Raw genomic sequence first — 20,236 nt, forward strand, 5'->3', positions numbered from 1 at the left:
TTTATTACCTTTCTTCCAAATAGAATATGAAGAAATTTTTAATCTTTGTCCCTATGTGCTTCAAATACCCTACTGATGTGTAGTTACCATGAAAGTGGAATAACTCATTTTGTAACATAAGTAAAACACAGCAAAATACCTGCAGAAAAATAGAAAACTCCTCAAAAAAGAAATTATGAAACAGATAAGCAAGTAAGCACTGATTAGGTTAGAACCTGGCCAGGTTTAAATCTAGTTAAGAAAAAGGGTGGTATTTCATTTTTCCCACAGAATGTTGGACCTCCAAAATTATTCTATCAAATCCAGACTTCCTTTCCAAAAAGCAGATCCTAGAAAAACACAACATGGTATTCACCAACAATCTGAATATCTGTAATTCTTAACAGTTTTCAGTGTAGAAATTGGTTTTATTTGAATTTTCAGGCTCTTTCAGGTATTTTAAGTAAAAATTTTCATAAGCACAAAGGCAGAAATCAAATTACTCAATCAGCCTAGGAACCTATTAATCACCTATCACACTACACAAAAAACAATTTTGGTTCAGAATTGATCCATTTACTTTATACACATTGCAGCCTTGAAGAAGGCACAGAGCAAGTAACAGGTTCAGAGTAAGTGGTGGGTCCTTGACATTGTGTACTGGAAACTCCTCTCTCATCTTTTCCTGAAGGCCTCCTAGCTAACACACCAACCCCAATGCAGAAAGAAATTCAATCTTCATGAGAATAACCACAGTATTTGACAGATGTCTCTTTACTCGTGAATTAAATGGGGCTGGGACAGCTCCCTGGCACTGAGGCCAACTGGCATGGAAGAAATGGCATCTGTACTATCAAAGCATCTTCCATGAAGGCAGCCTCATCCAGACTGCCTGCTGGGACCAGTCACTAGCCCACACCAATTCCTGAGCTGCCATCAGGAATTATTTGGAGAGAATCCCAGCTAGCACAGGGCAAAAGTGGCCCAGTGGCTGTTCTATCAATCCAGCTTTAGACAAGCATGTTTCAGTGCCTTGCGGCGATCCACAGAACTATTTAACTTAGTAGTAAAGATGTCACTGCCAAGGCAGCTCAAAACACTAAAATGACAAGTATTCAGGAAAAGGACTTTTGTCTCCATATCAACAGCAGAGGTTCCTTGCTCCAGCAGACTTCTATTACCTTTATTTATACTGCAGTAAGACATTACATTTGGGGTAAATAATTTGGTAAATTGCTTTGATCCATAGAACCCAAATGCAGGCATCTAAAGGTTAGCCTGATAGTAATTCTTTTAAGGACAGTAGGATAAATTATGAATCATGACAATTCATCTTATAGTAACACAGAAATATAGAAGAAATGGACAAATCATTTCTGATTTAGAAATGCAATCATTCCACCAAACCAAAGGCTGAAGTATCATATTTTTATGTCTAGTTAAATTTAAGATGAACCTCACCCAGAACATTCTTCTGTGTTTACAATAGCTAGCATCTATTTACCATGGTGACTTGACTTTGTTGTGCACATACAAGTGCATTTCCAAATGCAAGTTGACTCATGCACTAATATTTCAATATACATACATTTCTTATGGTGATGAGTAAATATTTTGGACAACAGAGACAATCTCAGTTTTTGCTGCATCGTACAACTTCATGACTTTATGGGAGATATTTGTTCTAGTGAGCAAGCTGTGAAATCTAATCAACTCTTACATAAACACACGCACACATTTCAATTGCTTCTTTTTTCCAGCAGAGATTCTTTTGGAATATCTCCTCTTACTGTGATTTAACTAAGAATACTTGATATACCAAAGTCATGAGAGAAGGTACTTAAAGGTACTTCCATTTTAAATAGCTATGTCACTTGCACAAATGCAAAATGAACTCGCATCTATGTCTCATGTTGTATGCATTGCAAAAGCATTCATTCTTAAAATTACCCTTGCACATTGCAATGAATAATTTTTTCGTCAGTGTGAATTATTCCCATACGTCTGGAAGTACTCAAGACGTTCGTAAATCCTGACTTCTGGTCAGGCATCTCTTTCTAAAGTGAACCAAAATAGGATGACAATTTGGAGCAGCAAAAATCTAAGCTACCTTAAAAATTATTAGTAATTTTAATCGGTTATATCTTCACTGACTGGAATGCATAGCTTACATTCTACCTCCTTAAAATCAGTTTATTATATAAAAAGCAAATGTATTTCATGTATGCTAGGCATCCTTCAGCAGAAACAAAAGAAACTTCAAATCTCTGACTGTCAGGATTTAGTGCTTAAGAGCATACAGTTTCTCTGTCCAGCACTGACAACAATATATTTGTTTTCTAGGCTCTTACAAGCACATACCATCCATCAGAGGCCTTGATGTGTTGTGGGTCTATCTGCAGCTCGCTATCTAATCAAATGAAAGAGACAGACCAGAACGTAGATTTAGAGGAAGTCTAGCATAAATGAGTGTCAGTCCAGTCTTTGATTAGGTAATAGCAATTATGATAATTACAGCAATCCACTACTGGAAAACATTCTAAAATTGCCAGGCTGTAGCAGAGTGTAGCACTTACAAGAATCCACTTATTTCTGAACATTTTTAATCCTAACCATGATCCTTCAGTTGTAAACAGCATAATTTGGCTTGCTAATTTAAGACAGAGATCTACTACAAATATTAGTATATAGGTAAATATATATTAATATATAGGTGAATTCTTCTAAAATATAGTCATCATCTACATTTATAAATCTCACTAGAATACAAATAGAACTAGCATTAAAAATTTAACCCAAATTCACACACAGTATTATTATTTATATATTATAAACTATTATTTCTCACACACTGTTTTTCTGGATAACAACTTCAATATCAAGACTTTTAAACTATATTAAAAAATAGGTAAATATAATTAAATAAATGGGTGAATATCATTTTCTCCCTCAGTTTGCATTCTGTATTATGTTCCCTGCTCTGCTAAAGAAATCAAGTTCAAACAATTTGAAAAAAACAGGGGTGCCTGAAAAAAAGGCCAACTATGTCAAAGATACACTAACAATTACTGAATAATGACTTTTAGAGCAGCAAACAAGAGTCACACCAATTGAAATGTGGAGATAAAGGTAAAGAAAATGAATCAAGACTGGGATATGGAAGACACTATGTACAGAAGATAGCTAGCTGTCAGAAAGGCAGTCCTGGCCTTCAAGGTCTTTCACAGATGAAAGAGGTCCTTGCTGAAGAAAGAATTATGATCAAGAGAACAAGAATGAGGAAGACATGACATGCAAAAGGAAGTTTGCAAAGCGTCCAGAGGTGGTGGCATTCCAGAGGCACTGACTGAGAAAATAAGAGGTATCTTTCACGTGGTCAGCGCTTACAGCCATCAGAAAAATGCTTGAGCAGTAAAGTCAGTTAATTTTATAGATTTTTGCCATTTGTACCCTAACCATTCTTACCCTTCAGATTAATCTTACATAAACAAGTGCTTCCAAGCACACTCCAATAGGCATAAGGGTTGTTGGAAAAAACCCACAGAAACTGGCTGTGATTAGCAAGGCCTCCAACCTTGAGGCTTCCTCCAGCTCTAAGACTGCAGAGCTTCTTTTACACCCTTTCTTGATCAGGTGGTCTATAGCAGACACCTACCACACTCATAATAAGTAATTACATATTAATAGATCACAGATGAATAATCAGATCTATCATATGTAAATAATTGATCTGGCCTCTTGCATATTCATTTAAACATCAGAATTTTTTTTTGTCCTTTACTGCCTTATTTACTGGTGAGAATAAAATGAAATATATTTTAATGAAAACATGCTGTATTGAAAAAGAGCATAGTAAATTAATCTTGGTGAGGTGGCATTGTGGTTGTCACTCTACCAGCCAATGATGCCACGGCTTAAAGATTCCTTTCTTATACTGGGCTTTTATCCCACAGCCTTTATTCCTAAGTATTATCCTAAACCAGATAAGTTATTTTTACTCAATTCTTTATTGCTTCTCAAAATTCTCACCTTGAAAACAAGTGAGAAAATTCAGAACAGTAAAAAATTCTATTACAGAATTACCACACTCTTGTAATAGCACCTGCATCTCAGAAACAGACATCTTCCAACACACCCTGCTTCTTCTGGAACAGATTAAGAAAGCACTTATGCATGCAGATAAAAAGTACTTTATGAATCATTTTTTTACTACTGAATTATAAGCACTGCCAGTAGGGGTTCACCAAAATAATTAAATGTTTTTCCTTTAGTTCCTCTGTCCCTACTTGATGCCTCCCAAACATACAACAGCATAAGGTAAAAACAACAGCAAGGAGTGCTATAGGTAGATCACAAATAAGTACCTTTCTCTACAGAGAAAAACTGAAGTGATAAGCTCCTGAGCACTTTCTGATTTAAAAAAAAAAAAAAAAACAAAAAAAAATTTAAATTTAAAATTTGGAAGCTTTCCTAACAAAGACAGCTTCCAAAAGATCCTGCTTCAGTTTAGAGAGAAAGGCTCAAACACAGCCTGAATCAGAGAAGCTGTTTAAAATCAGTGATCTAAACAATTGATACACAAATTTAAAAGGAGTGGGATGCAACTATTTATTTCTATTTTTTCCTTAGACTTCAACAGACAACAAGTGGAGTGCAAAGTGCCAGTCCAGCATATAAGAGTATTCCAAATTGTATAACAAATGCTGTTACACCAGCTCATTCAGCATTAAAGTAATAGCACAGCAAGAGTGCCTCTCTGCTTGAAGCACACAGATCAGCAGAAGAGAGCAGAAGAGCTTGATCTCAAAGTTGATGAGATGAAAGCTAGAGATGTGACACATGACTTAAATTTGTGTTCTGTTCTTGTTACTCCAGCTAATAATGCTACTTGCTGCCAGGCTGTCGACTATAGTGCTTTAATTAAGACCTCCTTCAGAATGCAGGGGTCATGCAAAATGAATGGAAACAGCATGCCAAATTCAGAGATGATGTACATTAGAGTAATTTACACTTCAATTAAACAGCACAATTTGCATAATAAGGAGCTGCAGTAAAGAGCTAGTAGCAGGGGTAGTAACCTAGATTTTACCTTAGGATTGTTTACACTTTTCTGCTCTGACCCCATCCTGTCATGTAGAAAGTACAGTGAATTATTCAAATAGCAACTTCCACTATCATCTCTCCTTACTGAGTCAATAAGCCATAAGCTTCAGAAGCAACGTTTTTCTGTAAGTGTCTAATAGAAACAGGAAATTTCTTTTGTTTATCAATTGTGGCAATGTCATACTAGAAGGAGACCCCAAAGTCCTTAACTAATAAGTGCACTTAGAACAAAAGAACCAGAACTGTAACATTACAGAACTATACTCAATGAGGTTCCAGTGGTAATAGAGCAGAACTAGTTTCTATGATGTGACACATGCCACCAGCAGCCTTTCTACCCTTTTAAGGCATCATACCCAGCTGTAGGGACTTACCTGTTGTAGAGATGAAAGATCAGGATTACCACGCTATAGATTGTATAGATTTAATAATCTTGGACATATATTGAATGATGTCATTCAAAGGCTTATATGAAACTATAGTAGTTAATGATCCAACCCAAAACTATTTACAAGTTTAGTATTTTATGTCATATTTTCCATGAGTCATGTAAGACTTCACAAAGGTCAGGAGATAGTTGTGTAGTTATACCTGGTTTTAGGCAGCTATTTAGCACATTATTTTTATCTAGGTTCCATCCACTCTCATCACTACACAGATACAATTATCTCATGTGTGTTTCTCTTTTCTTCTCTGTATGCTCTCCATTTTGTATCAGCTGGAATCTACAGCAGTTGATACAACAATTTGTATGCAATGAGATGTTTGAGAGCAGCACAAACTGCGTATCATACAAAAAGACACACAAGATGCTCCAGAAAAGGATTAATTCTTTGCAGCAAGCACTGGCCAATGGCTCTGCTCTGTGGAGTCATCACTGACCTTTGCTTTCAAACCTCAGGAGCTAGTATCTGGCCAGACTGGCAATAGCATTACAGAACACAAGGGGTTGAGTCACTGTCTTAGCTCACCACAAGGAATCTTTAAGAATGCATTGAACACTGTTGCTCTTCCACTAAGTTAATCAAAATCTAATAATTTTAAATAGAGGAAAAAAGGGCAAAGTTATTGCTGTTGGTAAACTTTCAAAATGACACACAATTTTTGAACTAATAATTTAGTATTTTGAAAATGGGGCTTAGAGGCCTTTTCAAAAACAACAGAAATCTTTTATGTAAAGAATCAAAAAATCCCTTCATTTTTCAGTTAGCCCATGCTAGAGCATAAGTGTAAGGAGGAACTGCACCAATAAAGAATTAGTTTCATTTTCTCCATGTGACAAATAAATAAAAGCAATTTTAGAAAAGATATTTAAATGATAAAATACCAATAAGAATATTTTTCAGTTATCTGGCTTTGTAAATCTGCCATGGAATAGCTGCAGTCACCAGAGTAAGTGAGGAAAACAAGATTATTTTTTTTAAAAAAACCCTCTCATCTATTATTCTCAAAACCTACTCTTTTTATTTTCAATTCCCTTCCTAAAGGCTTTTTTATTAAAACTATTTTTAAATCTGCTTTGTATCTGAAGGGAAAACTCAAGTGAGTGATGTGCATTTTAAAGAGAAAAGTGGTTTGTCTTTTCCCTTAATCCTGACAACAATATAGTACCTCTTTATTTCAAACCATAATGATTTTTTGGTATGTCTTTTCCTTTATGTCTGACACTGGTCTTGATGTAGAGTGTATTCTTAAAAGTAACAGATTTTCACTGTGAAAAAAGTGAAAGTTTTACATCTACGCTAAAAGTCACAGAGCAAGTTAAAAAAAAAAAGCAACACTCTTGGGAATATGAGTATAGAAGGAATTCTTCACTTTATATGAATGATGATGCCTAGAATCACTCCTCACCTTCAAAAGACTTTTGTAGGGAAAGTAATTTTTGGAAAGTACTTAATATGTTTTTATTCCCAAAATTTTCTTGTCATCTTCTCTCACCTTGTATATGGTACAGACAACCTGACTGATGTAATAGAATTTATAATTTTTCTGCCTTTATAACACCATTTCAGCATGTTCACATTTTCCTTTGCTACTCAGTATGTCAACAGAAGCCTTCTCTCTCCTTCACCCACTGGAGCAGCTAAGAAATATAAGACTACAATGTAATACTTTTCTGGCAGTCTCTCTGATATCCCCACATGCTAAGCAGCACCCATGAAACAGCTTGCCATTCTTGTGAGTGGGGAAAATCAGGAAGGGAATTACAGTCTGAAAACAAAGGTCACTGTTTCATCTACCCTCAGAACAGCAAAATATAGGCTGAGAAATCACAATTTATAACATTTTATAGAGAGACATTACCTAATTGTGTTCCTCCTAACCTCTTTTCAATTGTCTATAATTTTTAATACAATTTTATATACACCTGATGCATTAAAGGTTACAAAACCCCATTTTCTTTCCCTGTTCTTTCTTTTCTATACCTTTTTTTGTCTTGCTGAGATTACATGACTGATAGTCAAGGGAATATGGGATTCTCAAAATCTGGCTGGGATGCGCCAATTCTCTTTGTTCCCATTGCTATAAACAACAAAAGTATCCAAATCTAAAAACAAAAGGTACAGATGCACAGAAAACATTCTTTAAGGAAACAATACATGGCAAAATCATAAAGTCATGCACCAGCATCTCTGAGAATTCTGTTGTGTATTCTATTCCATACAGGAACTGCCTTACCAAAAAATCCCACTAAATAAGGACATTAAGTACTCAACATCTTTGGCAGCACAGTGGATTATTGACCTGGGCAAGGATAACAGTTATTGTACCATCATTTTCAAATGGAAAAGACAAAATCTCCTTTTCCTTTTCAGACTCTCCTCATCATACAATCCTCTCTAAGGACATCAGAAAAATTGGGGATGTTTTTAAAATTCTATGGCTTTTCCCACTCCTGAAGACTTGAAATCAATTGTGTTTGATTGGAAAACCTTATTTTGATTCATGTGCTTGTATCACACTTCTTCCCATGACAAGTAGTGGGATTTCCAAATGACACCAAATTTAACTATGCAAGTCCAATGACAATTTTTCATAGGAACTAACCTCTACTTTAGCAGTTCAGAAATTTTCTTACACTTTTCTTTTTATTCAAAGTATCATGGAAAAAGGGGAAATTGAAGGAGTCCAGGGTAAAAAAAAAATACACTGTCTAGCAAAACCAAGATGAGTAGACTAAAATATCTTCCCAATGTCTTAAAATTGTTCGTAGAACTAAAACAAGATACTGCTTTCCATTTTTAAATGGAAGTTTTCATAGGGAATTTATTTTCAAGCCTGGAATTGCAGAAGCTCTTGTTCCTTCAATACAGCAGCTATCATATTATGCCCTACATCCACATATGCACCTTTTGCACTCCTTGAACACCTCAGCGATCTCTTCTTGTTTGGAAGTCTAAGTTCATTGAAAGCCACTATCAATTAAGTCTTTTGTTTCCATAGATACTGCTTTTGAAAATTTTGACCAACAGGTACTCAGTCAAACTATTTCACCTGAAAATTACCTATTTCACTGCCAGGATCTCAACAGCAGAACGCTGCCAACATCATTAGGTGTTTATTCAGAAGGCCAAAAGGGTAGAATTACGGTCATTAATGTCAAAATCATTACATTTACTCTTCTTATTAAACTTAATTTTAAAAATTCAATACTATATATTTATTCAAATTAAACTTGTTTTTATTATTTTTATTCTTCCTCTGTCTTCATAGAGGATAATGCAATTAAATCATAGAACTAACTCCAAGCTCTCAAGATGCACAACTTTTAGTGAAGCAGATGAAAGAAGAGACATTCAACATCCATAAGGACAAGAAAAAAAATGATCCAGTATTAAAAAAATAAAAAATTAAATCAAAAGTTAACGCTCCTTTCTTTTAGTTATCACTCTTGCAAACGTGAAAAATAAAATGCAGTTAATTCTCTACAGATGCCCATTCTCCAACTAACTTGTAGCAAAAAAACTGTTGCAAAATTTTAGCAGGAAAGACACAGACAATTAACTGGAAAACTGCAGCTTAGTTAAGAAAAGAGCAAGCAACTGTCTGTTAATACATAGTTCTTTTAAGGTACTCCTAATACTACATTTAGGAAGTAAATGAGCTACTATACAATTACAGGGGAAAAATAGTACAATTATCACAGAGATAACTTGGGTGGACAGCCTACAATTTTTGACTATGTTAGATAGTATTAGTGAAAGAATAAATAACAAATGAACTGACATCAAGGGTCAAATGCAGTAATTCAAGAGAAGCTTTAGGCCTTTCACAGAAAATATTTAAATGGGCAGAATTCATAGCAACTTCAATTACCAGTTCTGGAAATATTCTGTCTTGTATTTACTTTTCTCTCTTCTCTGCAGAAAACCACATTTCACACAGTGACAGAGGAAAATTCGCAGGTCCTCTTCCTTCTGAGAAAAATTGCTTGCAATATATCTTTTAAGTGCGTGCATGACTAAGTATATATTTTTAGTCAAAGCTCTTGCAAAGGCTACAGTGTCACAAAAAAATGCTTTCAAATGAAAAGCCAATGGCCAACTAGCAAACTGTGCTGAAGCTCAGCTGCATTTTATAGATTTTTTGCCATTTGTACCCTATGAAGTCAGTCCTGCACTTAATGGGCAGTTTCATAGTCAGAGTAAATCCAAACAGTCTTTACCAAAATGGTGCCACAACATTTTACACAGGCTGAAAATCTCATGCTGCTTTTGTCAAAAAATGTGCAGACTAAATCCATATTTTTAATCTATCTATAGTAAAGACTTAACTACAGCAATTTTCAAAGCATCCTTAAAAACCTCCAAAATAAATGTTAAGACATGTAAAATAAAACACAAAGCAGGAAAAATATGTGACCTCTGTATTCTTCTCCTCCCTCCTCCTAAATCACAGGTTATACAGGTGTGATTCATGCACAGTAAAGCCAAGAAGGTACATATTTTTCATTACTAGTAATGCTGGGCATCTATAAAAATTCTTTTAATGAAAGTACATTTAAAGGGCATGAAAATTCTTCCAGAAATGTGCTTACCTCTTCCAGAGCAAGGTAAATTGGAATTTCCTTGGCATTTCTTAGCACTTTCTTCAACTGAGATTGGACACGAATGTGGATGTTCACACTTTTTCCCAGTCCATCCTTCTTTACAGTCACATCTTCCACAATTACACTGTCCATGACCTTTATAATGAATACAATTCAAGATTAACCTCCATTCTGATGAGATATAAAAAACTCTTAATTGGATGAACTTTATCAAAGTTGGGGCTTCATTCAGTAATGAGACTGGCAAAAAATACAACCAATCCATTATATCTACTTTTGTGTCTGAAAATAGCACTGTCTACCATTCCATTTGAGCCATATTCCCCTTTCTGCTTTTTTCCTTAAGGGATGTTTAGCCACTTAGCACATGATCCAATGCAGAAGGGTGGAACAGAGATTAAAAATACACATTTTACCACCATTTAGAAATGTGGAATGTCACAAGGCAATATTTAATTTATTTTTATGTTCTTTTTCTACCATGGTTGCAGCATATTCTCTAAGAAATATATCAATACCATCCTTTATCTACTTGCAATCAACATGATCCACTAGAGACAAGCATTGTCTCATCAACTCCAAGCCTCAAAACAGTGTCTTCTACTAAACAGTGATATACAAACAATAAAATTTTGAAATATTGGGCATAACCACTTCTCATTCCAGTAGGACAATTAGATGTGTTTTTTGGTATCTTACGGCATGTCTGGGATTATTGCCTGCACATATATTTCCTTTATATAAAAGCAAACATATGCAATTTTTCTTGAGCTTTTATCAAGAAAAATTAAAAAAAAAAAAATAATTGTCCTTCTCTCTCTTTATGCTCTTTGCAAAAAGCATTGAGATTCTGGCAATGCAAAATGTTCCTAAGAAAAGCCTGAGAATCAGCAAAACAATATTCCTTGCCATAAAATCAAGTATCTATTTTCATGAGCTCAGACAGCAGTTTAGATCTCTCACAATTTTCACACAGTCATCATTGCTCCAATGTCCATTTTTCTATCCGTGTTCTTCTTGAAAACCATAGTAACAGAGATTTTATATCTCTTTTTAACCATACTTGCACTTTAGTACCAATTTATGAAACATATTTGTTTATTAGTTCACAAGAAGAAAATGGGAGGAAGCAATCATTCTATGAGATCAGATTACTTCCCAGAATACAAGTCTTATTCATTGCACAAATAACTTTTCTTTACATTCACTATTTGTTTTCCTTGAAAAGCATTACAGACTTCCTCTTGTTTAGAGGATGAGTTTAGATTAGATTATAAGGAAGAAATTATTTACTGTGGGGATGGGGAGGCTCTGGAACAAGTTGCCTAGAGAACCTGCGGATGCTCATCCCTGGAAATATTCAAGGGATGCCTGGATGGGGATTTGAGCAACCCAGTCTACTGGAAGGTGTCCCTGAATGGAAGGTGTCCCTGCTAGTGGTTGGAACCAGATGATTTTTAAGGTTTCTTGCAACACAAACCGTTCTCTGATACCATAATTCTTCCCTTTGCTTTCATGTATACCTGCTGACAGGTTGTGAATTGGATTTATGATCCCTGAACCAGAGAGATACTTATGGGAGGGATTAGGCACTTTCATACAGTAGTTTTTTTGTTAAAGCCACAGCAAAGGAACTAATGAAATGTGTGAACATACAAATTTTCTTAACGGAAGCATGTTTTCTTTCCGTGTCAAGTCATGAGAGCTATTATCTCTTTAAATGAAGATAATCGCTTTAAATGTCAAGAAGACTTCTGAAAGACAATAATTCAAAAACATTCTGAATGGCACTTCAGGTGTTAAAAGAAGGCATCCAATAGTCAAGATGATGTACTGTGAAATTACAGTCACCTCAAGCCATATGAAGCTTCTGGAGGGAGCTGCCCTTGTGTGATGTTAAATCCTCACATCAGGGCTGTCAATTCCTGTTGTTTGTATTTTATTGAATAAACATAGAACTTCATTCAGTCACAGTGAAGCTCTTTACATAAAAACAGGATTTCCTATAATTTCTCCATGCTACTCAGGACAAAGTGGTTCCCTGTCTCTACCTATTAGGTAGACAGAACAAGACAAGAAAATTTTGTATCATCTCTTTTTGATGAAGGTTTTAAGAGAGATGGATTATTTTCCCTAATCTAACTAATCACTCTTGGATTCATCCCAAATCAATTTACAAATAATTGTGAGTATCAATGAGGATATTTTTCAGATACACCTAATGTATGTACACTTTGTGCAATAAAAATTTATTTCATATAAGAAATTAAAAAACCTGTCCCACTACAATTCCTCTATTAAATCTTTGATTTAATTGCAGATTCTGCCTGACTACCACAATAAACCAAAATTAAAACTTATGCATCTTTTCTATTTCTGAAACAAGACTAAACAGCAAGACTAGAAGATATTGTTAACACTGCTTCATGTGCAAATGGATTTTTTTGCACAATCTATTTTAGGAATGTATACTTGGATGGCCAGCTAAGACTAAATTAGGGTTTTCTAAAACATAATGGAAAGGGAATGGATAAAAATAATTAGTACTAAAATTTTTGATGAGGAGATGGAAAAATAAAATTATACTTGAGTTTTAGTCACATCAAGCAAGCCATATGAGTTCTTCCTTTCACATCTAAGTTTTCTTCATTTACAGTTATGTCTGTGTAATAAAGACCAATGTACCAGTCCTTAATCCAATGCCAAATGGCAATATCTTCCCCCATGCTCCTTTGTAACTGTCTGTACTTTTTTACTCTCTGCTTTCTTACAACCATTACCATCCTGGGCAGCAGCAGCTGCAAAGGCAATATTGTCCAGGAAAGGGGAGCTCAAGCATGACTTTTTCAGTTTCACAGCATTAGTTGTAGATGTCAAGGTTTGATTTAATTTAATTAGGTTTGAAACTCTTGTGTTCACCATTAACTATAGAATGCATTTACCTTGTTGATTTGTACCTTTGCATTCCTTAGCTGATGCTGATATTTTGATCAGTCCCTGAGTCTTAAAATCCCTGACAGCAACACAGTGATACATTCAAAAACTGACAACCAACTCAATCTTCCTGCTGCTCTCATGACTTTGTGACTGCACACAGCTCTACATCATTCCAGTTTATTCATTAAATAAACCCTTAAATAAATATATAATATCTGCAAGTGGTTGAACAGTAACTAGTAAATTAAGTAACTGAAGGTTTCTGGAAAAGCTTCTTTTCCCCCCATTTTATTAGCTAGTTTCCTCTAAATTCATTAAAAACAAAACAAAAAAACGCAAGCCAAAAACAAACAAACAAACAAAAAAACACATAAAAAAAGCCCCACAAGTGTTGAGAAACTTTTTACTTTTTAAACAGGCAAAGAAAAAGCTGAACATTTTATGTATCATGCTGGTTTCAGCTTTCTTTCTCTATTACAGACAACTCCAATGATCTTTCTGTGGGACATATCTAACTCTAGGAATAGGAGGAAAATACACGACAACTTTATTGTCCTTGATGTGACTGTATTCTTCCTGTTATTAATTAGGCCAGACCAGGTTTATACAGGATGTATTGAAGCTGACAACCTCTAATCTGTGAAGTCCCTTTGAAATCACATTCATTTGCTTTTGCAGAATTCCTGTGTGTACAAATTGCATGCTGTGTACTGAACAAAGTCCTTCTCTCCCACCTAGTGTTACCATCTTTATTAGTATCCACACGAAATTGCCTGCAAAGTCTCTCTCATAATCTCAGCTTTTGTTAGCTGATACATGGAACATCTAAACTGCAAAACCATGGTTGGATGGATGGAAGGATGGATGGCCGGATGGATGTAAACTGTTCTGAATATAAGGCTCTTAAGTCCAAGTAGAAGAAAAAGGAAGATGGATGTGTCTAAGATGTACAGTCTGGGCTACAGCTACAGAAGTGCAGCTGGGCCACATATTCATATTTTTCAAGTATTGATGCTCTACTTGGTCTCATGTCAATTTGTATTCTCAGGGGTCTGTTTTTCATTGACCCATATATTTACTCTTCCTTGAATTTCTTCTTCTTGATTATCATCTATCTCTCTGCCATACAAAATGAAATAACAAACACAGTCTGATCTAATGAATTTCCAAATTTTCACAAGAAAGGATACACCTATATTTTAAATTTTCAACCATTATCCAGTTCATTAGGTTACAGTGAACACAAGGGTATTAGAAGAATCTAAAAGAGTCTTCCTAAAATAATCTACTATTTACAGGATTTTGTTACATGGCATGAAAAAAAATACAGAATTATGTCTTTAAATTAAAAAGCCCCCTCCTGCCCCCCAAGCTTGGTATATTTTAAGATAGGAAAATGAGAATTGGAGCACTAGGAAAGAGGAAGATCAGACCAGTTGGAAGGTTTTTTATAAAACTACACCTAAATCCCCTTTATACACAAACCTTACCGGAACAGAAGTCATCAGAATATCTATCATACACTGCTTTGCAGTTTCTTTCATCACACTCACAAGTATCTCCATGAATATCACCCCAGTCACCAGTTGGGTCCACATCATGGCATGTACATTCCCCACATACACATGTGCCTAAAAATGTAAAAAAAAAAAACAATTAAAAAAAAAAGACAGAGATAGAAAATTAACTGTGTAATTTAGAGTCACAGCACTTTGATTACAGGAATTTACACTTGTAAATTTTCAGCTCACACAGAAATGCAATTTCAAAGCTGCAAGTGATAATCTTGAGTGTGTGCTCATCTTGTATGATTTGAAACCTTCTATGGTTATTTAGTAGCAATACTTTAAACAAAAAAATTGGCTTCCTGTTCATGTTTCTTTTTGCTGTTGAGCCTTGCTAGTAGGCAACAAAAAATGTAGCTCACAGAACAGTTGTACATCTTTGACATCAACAGTAATTTGCCCTGTCAGTAATGACAATAAAAATCAATTCTTTTTAAATGACTTGGGCTTGGGCACAGGGGATAATTAATGGTTGTTGAAGCATAAACATTTAAACTACAAGAGAATCCAAATTAACACAGCTGAAAATGTCTAGGAAGTCATTCTTTACCTAAGAAGAACAGCAGCACAGATCTACATGAAAGGATACTCCTCCACTTTCCCAAGCCAATATTCAGGGCCACACCCTGTTGCTTACAATAAGAAGAAATGTGAATAACTGAAAATAAATTTGCATATTTTACTAACATGCAGAGAATATGCACCCTACTTATTTAGGAAAATCTGAACAAAAACCCCCAACCAAACAACAAAAAAAAATCCTTATTCAGAAATCCAAATATGCTCTAGGGCAATGTACTCACTACATTTTTTGAGATGCTAACAGGCTCGTAGAAGCAGCCTGACCTTACTGATGCATGCAGTTCATTTCCTGCAGAGTGGCTTCACCTTCTGCTACTCTGCCAACACATTTGTCATCGTATTTAGGTTACTCTAAACAATATAATGTGTTTAAGGACAACAGGACAGGATGACTAAACAGTACACTTAGATATGGGCACATTCACTAATAAAAGGAGAAAGTCTACACAACCCAGCATGCATGACATGAGCAGGAAGAGCTACAGCCCTTTTTAATGCTAAGAACCCTGAGACAGCCCTCAAGAAACTTGTGCCTACTTTTTTATACTTTCACAATTCAGTGGCACTGCTGAAGAAGAAAAAAAACCATCCAACCAACCAACAAAATTAGGAAATGCCTCTGGAGAGTGATTAATCCTCCCAGAAACAACTTCAAAGTTAATTTAGATCAGCTGTCCTGGATGTCAGAAGGCAGAACGTAATCTCACCAAAGTTTAAAAATCTAAATTTTCACATGTGGTCTAAACTGTTTGACTAGCTAGTGCAGGGGAAAAGATAAGAACAATTTATCCATCATAGCACTGCAGGAGGGTGGGTAGCAAGGTTAGCCTTGATATTTGATTTTTAGAAGGCTCAAGACTGACAAGATGAACTGTACTTATATCACAAGATGTATAAACACAGAAAGCTGGGTAAGTAGGACTAAATGGAGCAGAAATACTTTGTTGGAAAGCAACTTCACATTGTCAGAAGCCTAAAAAATTCTTATGAAGATAAAATCACAAATACATGAAAGGCTAAAAGCATGGAAGTATCACACAAATGTACCTTTGCATTGGAGGTGGCAGCTACTCAGAACATCAGCTATGCTATTCACACAGTTTCTCCTACTGCAATGCCAGTTTCAAGAAATAATCACACATATTAAAATTTCAAATTTGATTAAAAGATTGCTTTGATGAGAAATTCTTTGCCAAGAATTTACTTAGTGCAAAGAAAGCATCTGATATGATGACACTTTGATATCTATTATTTCCAGAACTACACAAAAATTTTATGCTGAAGTCCCAAGACTAAATGAGCCTACATGATCTCTGTATTTGAGCCAAACTTTCAATTTCAGCCTAATTACAAGAAGAGAGGTTTCTAAATGCTCTCAGGATGATTGGACAATCACAATACAGCAGGTTTTGCCAGTAGAGATGCTTTTTAGAGAAGTATCTATGTGACTCTTGTTTATGTACTACTATAATTATTCTGGTTTATTGCCAAAAGAACACCCTATTTTTTTAACTCCTTGTTCACAGCAGCTAGTGAAAAGCAAGCTTATTTTGTGGTTTTTTGTTGTTTTTTTTTTTCAAAATGGCAAAATTAGACAGAAGTATAAAGTAAAATTCAAATTCCAAAACTGTGTGCAGATAAAACCTTATGTAGTTAGAAAAACTGTGGGAAGTCTATACATTCCACAGCATTGTTACTGAACGCTTCACAAGTGGTTTTTTTTTGGTTGTAGTGGAAATTAAATGCATTGTGTTTTCATTTTCCCCATTCCATTGCGGGTCTTAAGTCTTCTTTAAGAGTGAACTGACATACTGCTCTGTGACTTTACAGCACCTATCTGTTTAAAGTCAAAAATTTGGTAATACTTTATTTTGCAAGGCAAGTCTCTTACCAAAACAAATATGTACTAAATAACAAATTATCCTGCTCAGTCTTACTACAAAAATAAAGAATGAGAACAACTTGAGTTTGCTTAATCAATAAGTGGATGTGAACTTGTGAAAGTTTATACCTAAACACAGGTAACTACCCAGATGAAAGTCTATATCCAGAGCTGAAATAGGTGAGAACAAGTAGAAATTCTCAGCAAACACAATCTATGTCTTTCTGTAGAGAATGCATAGAGTGAAATAAAAGCCAACTATATAAACACATCTAGAAGGTCCATGCAAATGACACACCTCTGTTGCTGCAGATTTTGCCATCTGGAGATGTGCATCTCTTCTTGATCTCCCAGGGGGTGATGTCACACTGGAATTCACATTTATCTCCATGCCAACCAGCCTCACAGTAACAGTTTCCACAGTAACACTTTCCATGGCCTTAAGCCAAAACAAATTTTGTACAGTGAGAAAGAGGCAAGTTTTTAAAAGGCATTAACAATTTCACTGTTTTGATCTTTTCTTTAAAAACTTTTACTGCTAGATTCAGAATAGAAACAATTTATAGTCCGTGTATGAATACATAAAATCAGACAAAAGATATCTGAACTACACTTTTCCCCTCTATTTTAGATCTGGTTTTCCTTTAACCATAGATTAAATCTAATCAAGAAACGCTAACTGACAACATAATTTTTATATATTTAAACTTTGTTTTTACTTTATGGGTAAATTTTGAAGACTGCAATATTAAAAAGTTTAAGCACAGCTTTACACGTCAAGGTAGGACACATACTTGGCATGTCCAATAACACATTGTGTGTTCTTGACTCCTCAGCTAGTTGCAGTAAAGGTATCCTGATTTATTACACACCAACTGTGTTGTATATGGGTTCCCTTCTTCTTTCCCTCTGTCAGGAAGATCTTTGAACACAGCTAAACCAGTTCATTAAGGAGAATTCTTTTCAAAATTAATCTTTCAAATGTTCATTTAACAAAACATGCATATCTCAAAAAAGCTGACTGTATCATTCAAGTCTGGGTGAAACCAGCTCCAAAATATTTTCATCTGCTAAGGTATATGTGCCATGTGACTCACAGCACAAAGCTCTTAAATTAAGTAATTGCAATTCTTGGTAATCTTAGAGCTCCTGAATCTGGACTTCAGAGGACAATTCTGCATACCCTCATTTAAAATCCCTATTTAATCCCAGGATTAAAAAAAAAAGTTCTTTTTGCCTTCAAAGACACTTAAATGGAATTTATTTTGCTGTCTGTGTAAAAAAAAGACAGAAATATTTTACACAAGTACTCTCTTTGTTCAGACATGCACACAGGAAGCTCTACCACCAGATATGAATAGTCTAGGAGCAGACTGGAACACTCCTGTGGGCATACAGGACACAATCTCCATCTGTGTAGCTTGAACAATGTTTGTAGCACCTTCCAGCTCAAAGACAAGCCTCCTTCTCAACACAGAAAACAGTATTTATAATGCCATAAATGGTGTGTATTGCACAGTATTTGACAACCAGGATCCTGCCTTATAATGACATGAAAGAACAGTTCGAATTCTGGTTGCTTTTCTGTCTATCAGCAGAGTTAATTTCATCTTATTTTTTGCCTTTCCTATCATAGATGAAATTCATTATTTATTCCTTTCTCTTCTTATCTTCCTGATTCTGAGTTATCATCCTACATTTATTCCTGATATTTCTAATTTTTGCTTCCTTGACAAAATTCCTGATAATCTATGTTCTGGTTTGTTTTTTGGGTTTTTTTTCTGTGTGTTCTCCATTCTGCTCTCTCTTATCTGTGTCACAAAGCATTCACATTCCTCATATATATTCTACTGAAGACAGACACACTAAGATATGAATTACCTTAGTGATTTATCTTGTACAATTCTCTTTGCAGTTCTTCCAAAAAGAGGAGAATGTCACAGGATTTATTCCTTCTTTAACCTTAGCTCATTTTTGCATCTGAAATTTTCACTTACAATTTGCAGTGTGAAGTCTTGCAAATAGACTTACTTTTATTTTAAGTCATACATTCAGTAAAGATATTTTGTAGAACCATGCAATTAAATAATAGCCTGTATTAATCTTCACTTTTCTTGCACTCATTGAGATACATACCTGTACAAATCTCTCCTGTTTCATCATCAATGCATTCTCTGTCATCACATTCACAAAATTTGCCATATACCAGTCCATTTTCTTCTGAGTTGGCACATTGGCACCTGCCACACTGACATGTGCCTGTAAACATTTAAGAGACATTACCCAATGACTGCAGATTATAGAAAGAGTTTCATTAGTGTCAGAGATGGTACATATTTTATTTCTGAGAAGGCTGAAATCTAAAGATCATCCACACAAATAAAGACAGACACAGAAATTATCCATATCAACAAAAAGCCTAATTCTTAGCTATACAGAGCATTCAAGTGCCTTCAAAGTGTAAAGCTGTTTTTTCACAGCATAAACCACAAAAAAAAACCCAAAAAAACAAAAAACAAACAAGCAGAAAAAAGCACTAAAAAAAAAACTTTCTGTCATAATGAAAAGCCAGAGCACTCAGGTAAGGCAATGCAGCAAAGGATGTGAATGGATTCCCAAACAGATCTCTCTTCTATCCCTGCTCATCATGTCACACATTTGCTTCTTGGTGTTTTGAGGAGGGCTGCCCCTCAGCTCAATGGCTGCCTTCCTCCATGACCTGCTCTCCTGAATAGGAAGAAATTCTTTTGTTTCTTCCTGGGAAAGAAGAATCCCTTCTTTTCCCTCAGGGGGTCTATCTGACCTAAGATCATAAATAACTATACGAATGAGTTCCACAGTAAAAAAAAAAAATCACAAATGCATTAGATTACATTAGAAATAAAAGTACTACTATGCCACTCATATAACAACCCCTTGTCCCTACCTCTATTAAAATTGAAAGGGTGAGAACTTTGTGCAATATCACATTACTGGGGCCTTGTGGTCAGTGGTTTCAAACAAGTTGTTTCAGTAGTCAATGACATCACCATGCCAGCAAGTACAGATTTTTTTAAAATCCACTTCACAACATTCATACTCCTTACATGACATCCATATGTATTTTTGAAAACACAGCTATTGGCATCAAAGAAGTTC

The 20,236-nt window shown here is 35.2% G+C and overlaps 1 protein-coding gene across 1 annotated transcript in view; it reads right to left on the reverse strand.

Moving 5' to 3' along the window:
- ITGBL1 (integrin subunit beta like 1) overlaps positions 1-20,236 on the reverse strand; it is a 124,735-nt gene that overhangs the window by 48,564 nt on the left and 55,935 nt on the right. Inside the window, exons 4-7 of the mRNA XM_030953820.1 lie at positions 19,235-19,357; positions 17,397-17,537; positions 14,560-14,700; positions 10,121-10,267 (exon numbers count right to left, since the gene is read on the reverse strand). Of these exons, the coding sequence (XP_030809680.1) occupies positions 10,121-10,267; positions 14,560-14,700; positions 17,397-17,537; positions 19,235-19,357 (552 nt within the window). The remainder of the gene's footprint in view (positions 1-10,120; positions 10,268-14,559; positions 14,701-17,396; positions 17,538-19,234; positions 19,358-20,236) is intronic.

Source organism: Camarhynchus parvulus, chromosome 1 (genome assembly GCF_901933205.1).
Source record: "Camarhynchus parvulus chromosome 1, STF_HiC, whole genome shotgun sequence".
In the NCBI taxonomy this organism is placed as follows: domain Eukaryota; kingdom Metazoa; phylum Chordata; class Aves; order Passeriformes; family Thraupidae; genus Camarhynchus; species Camarhynchus parvulus.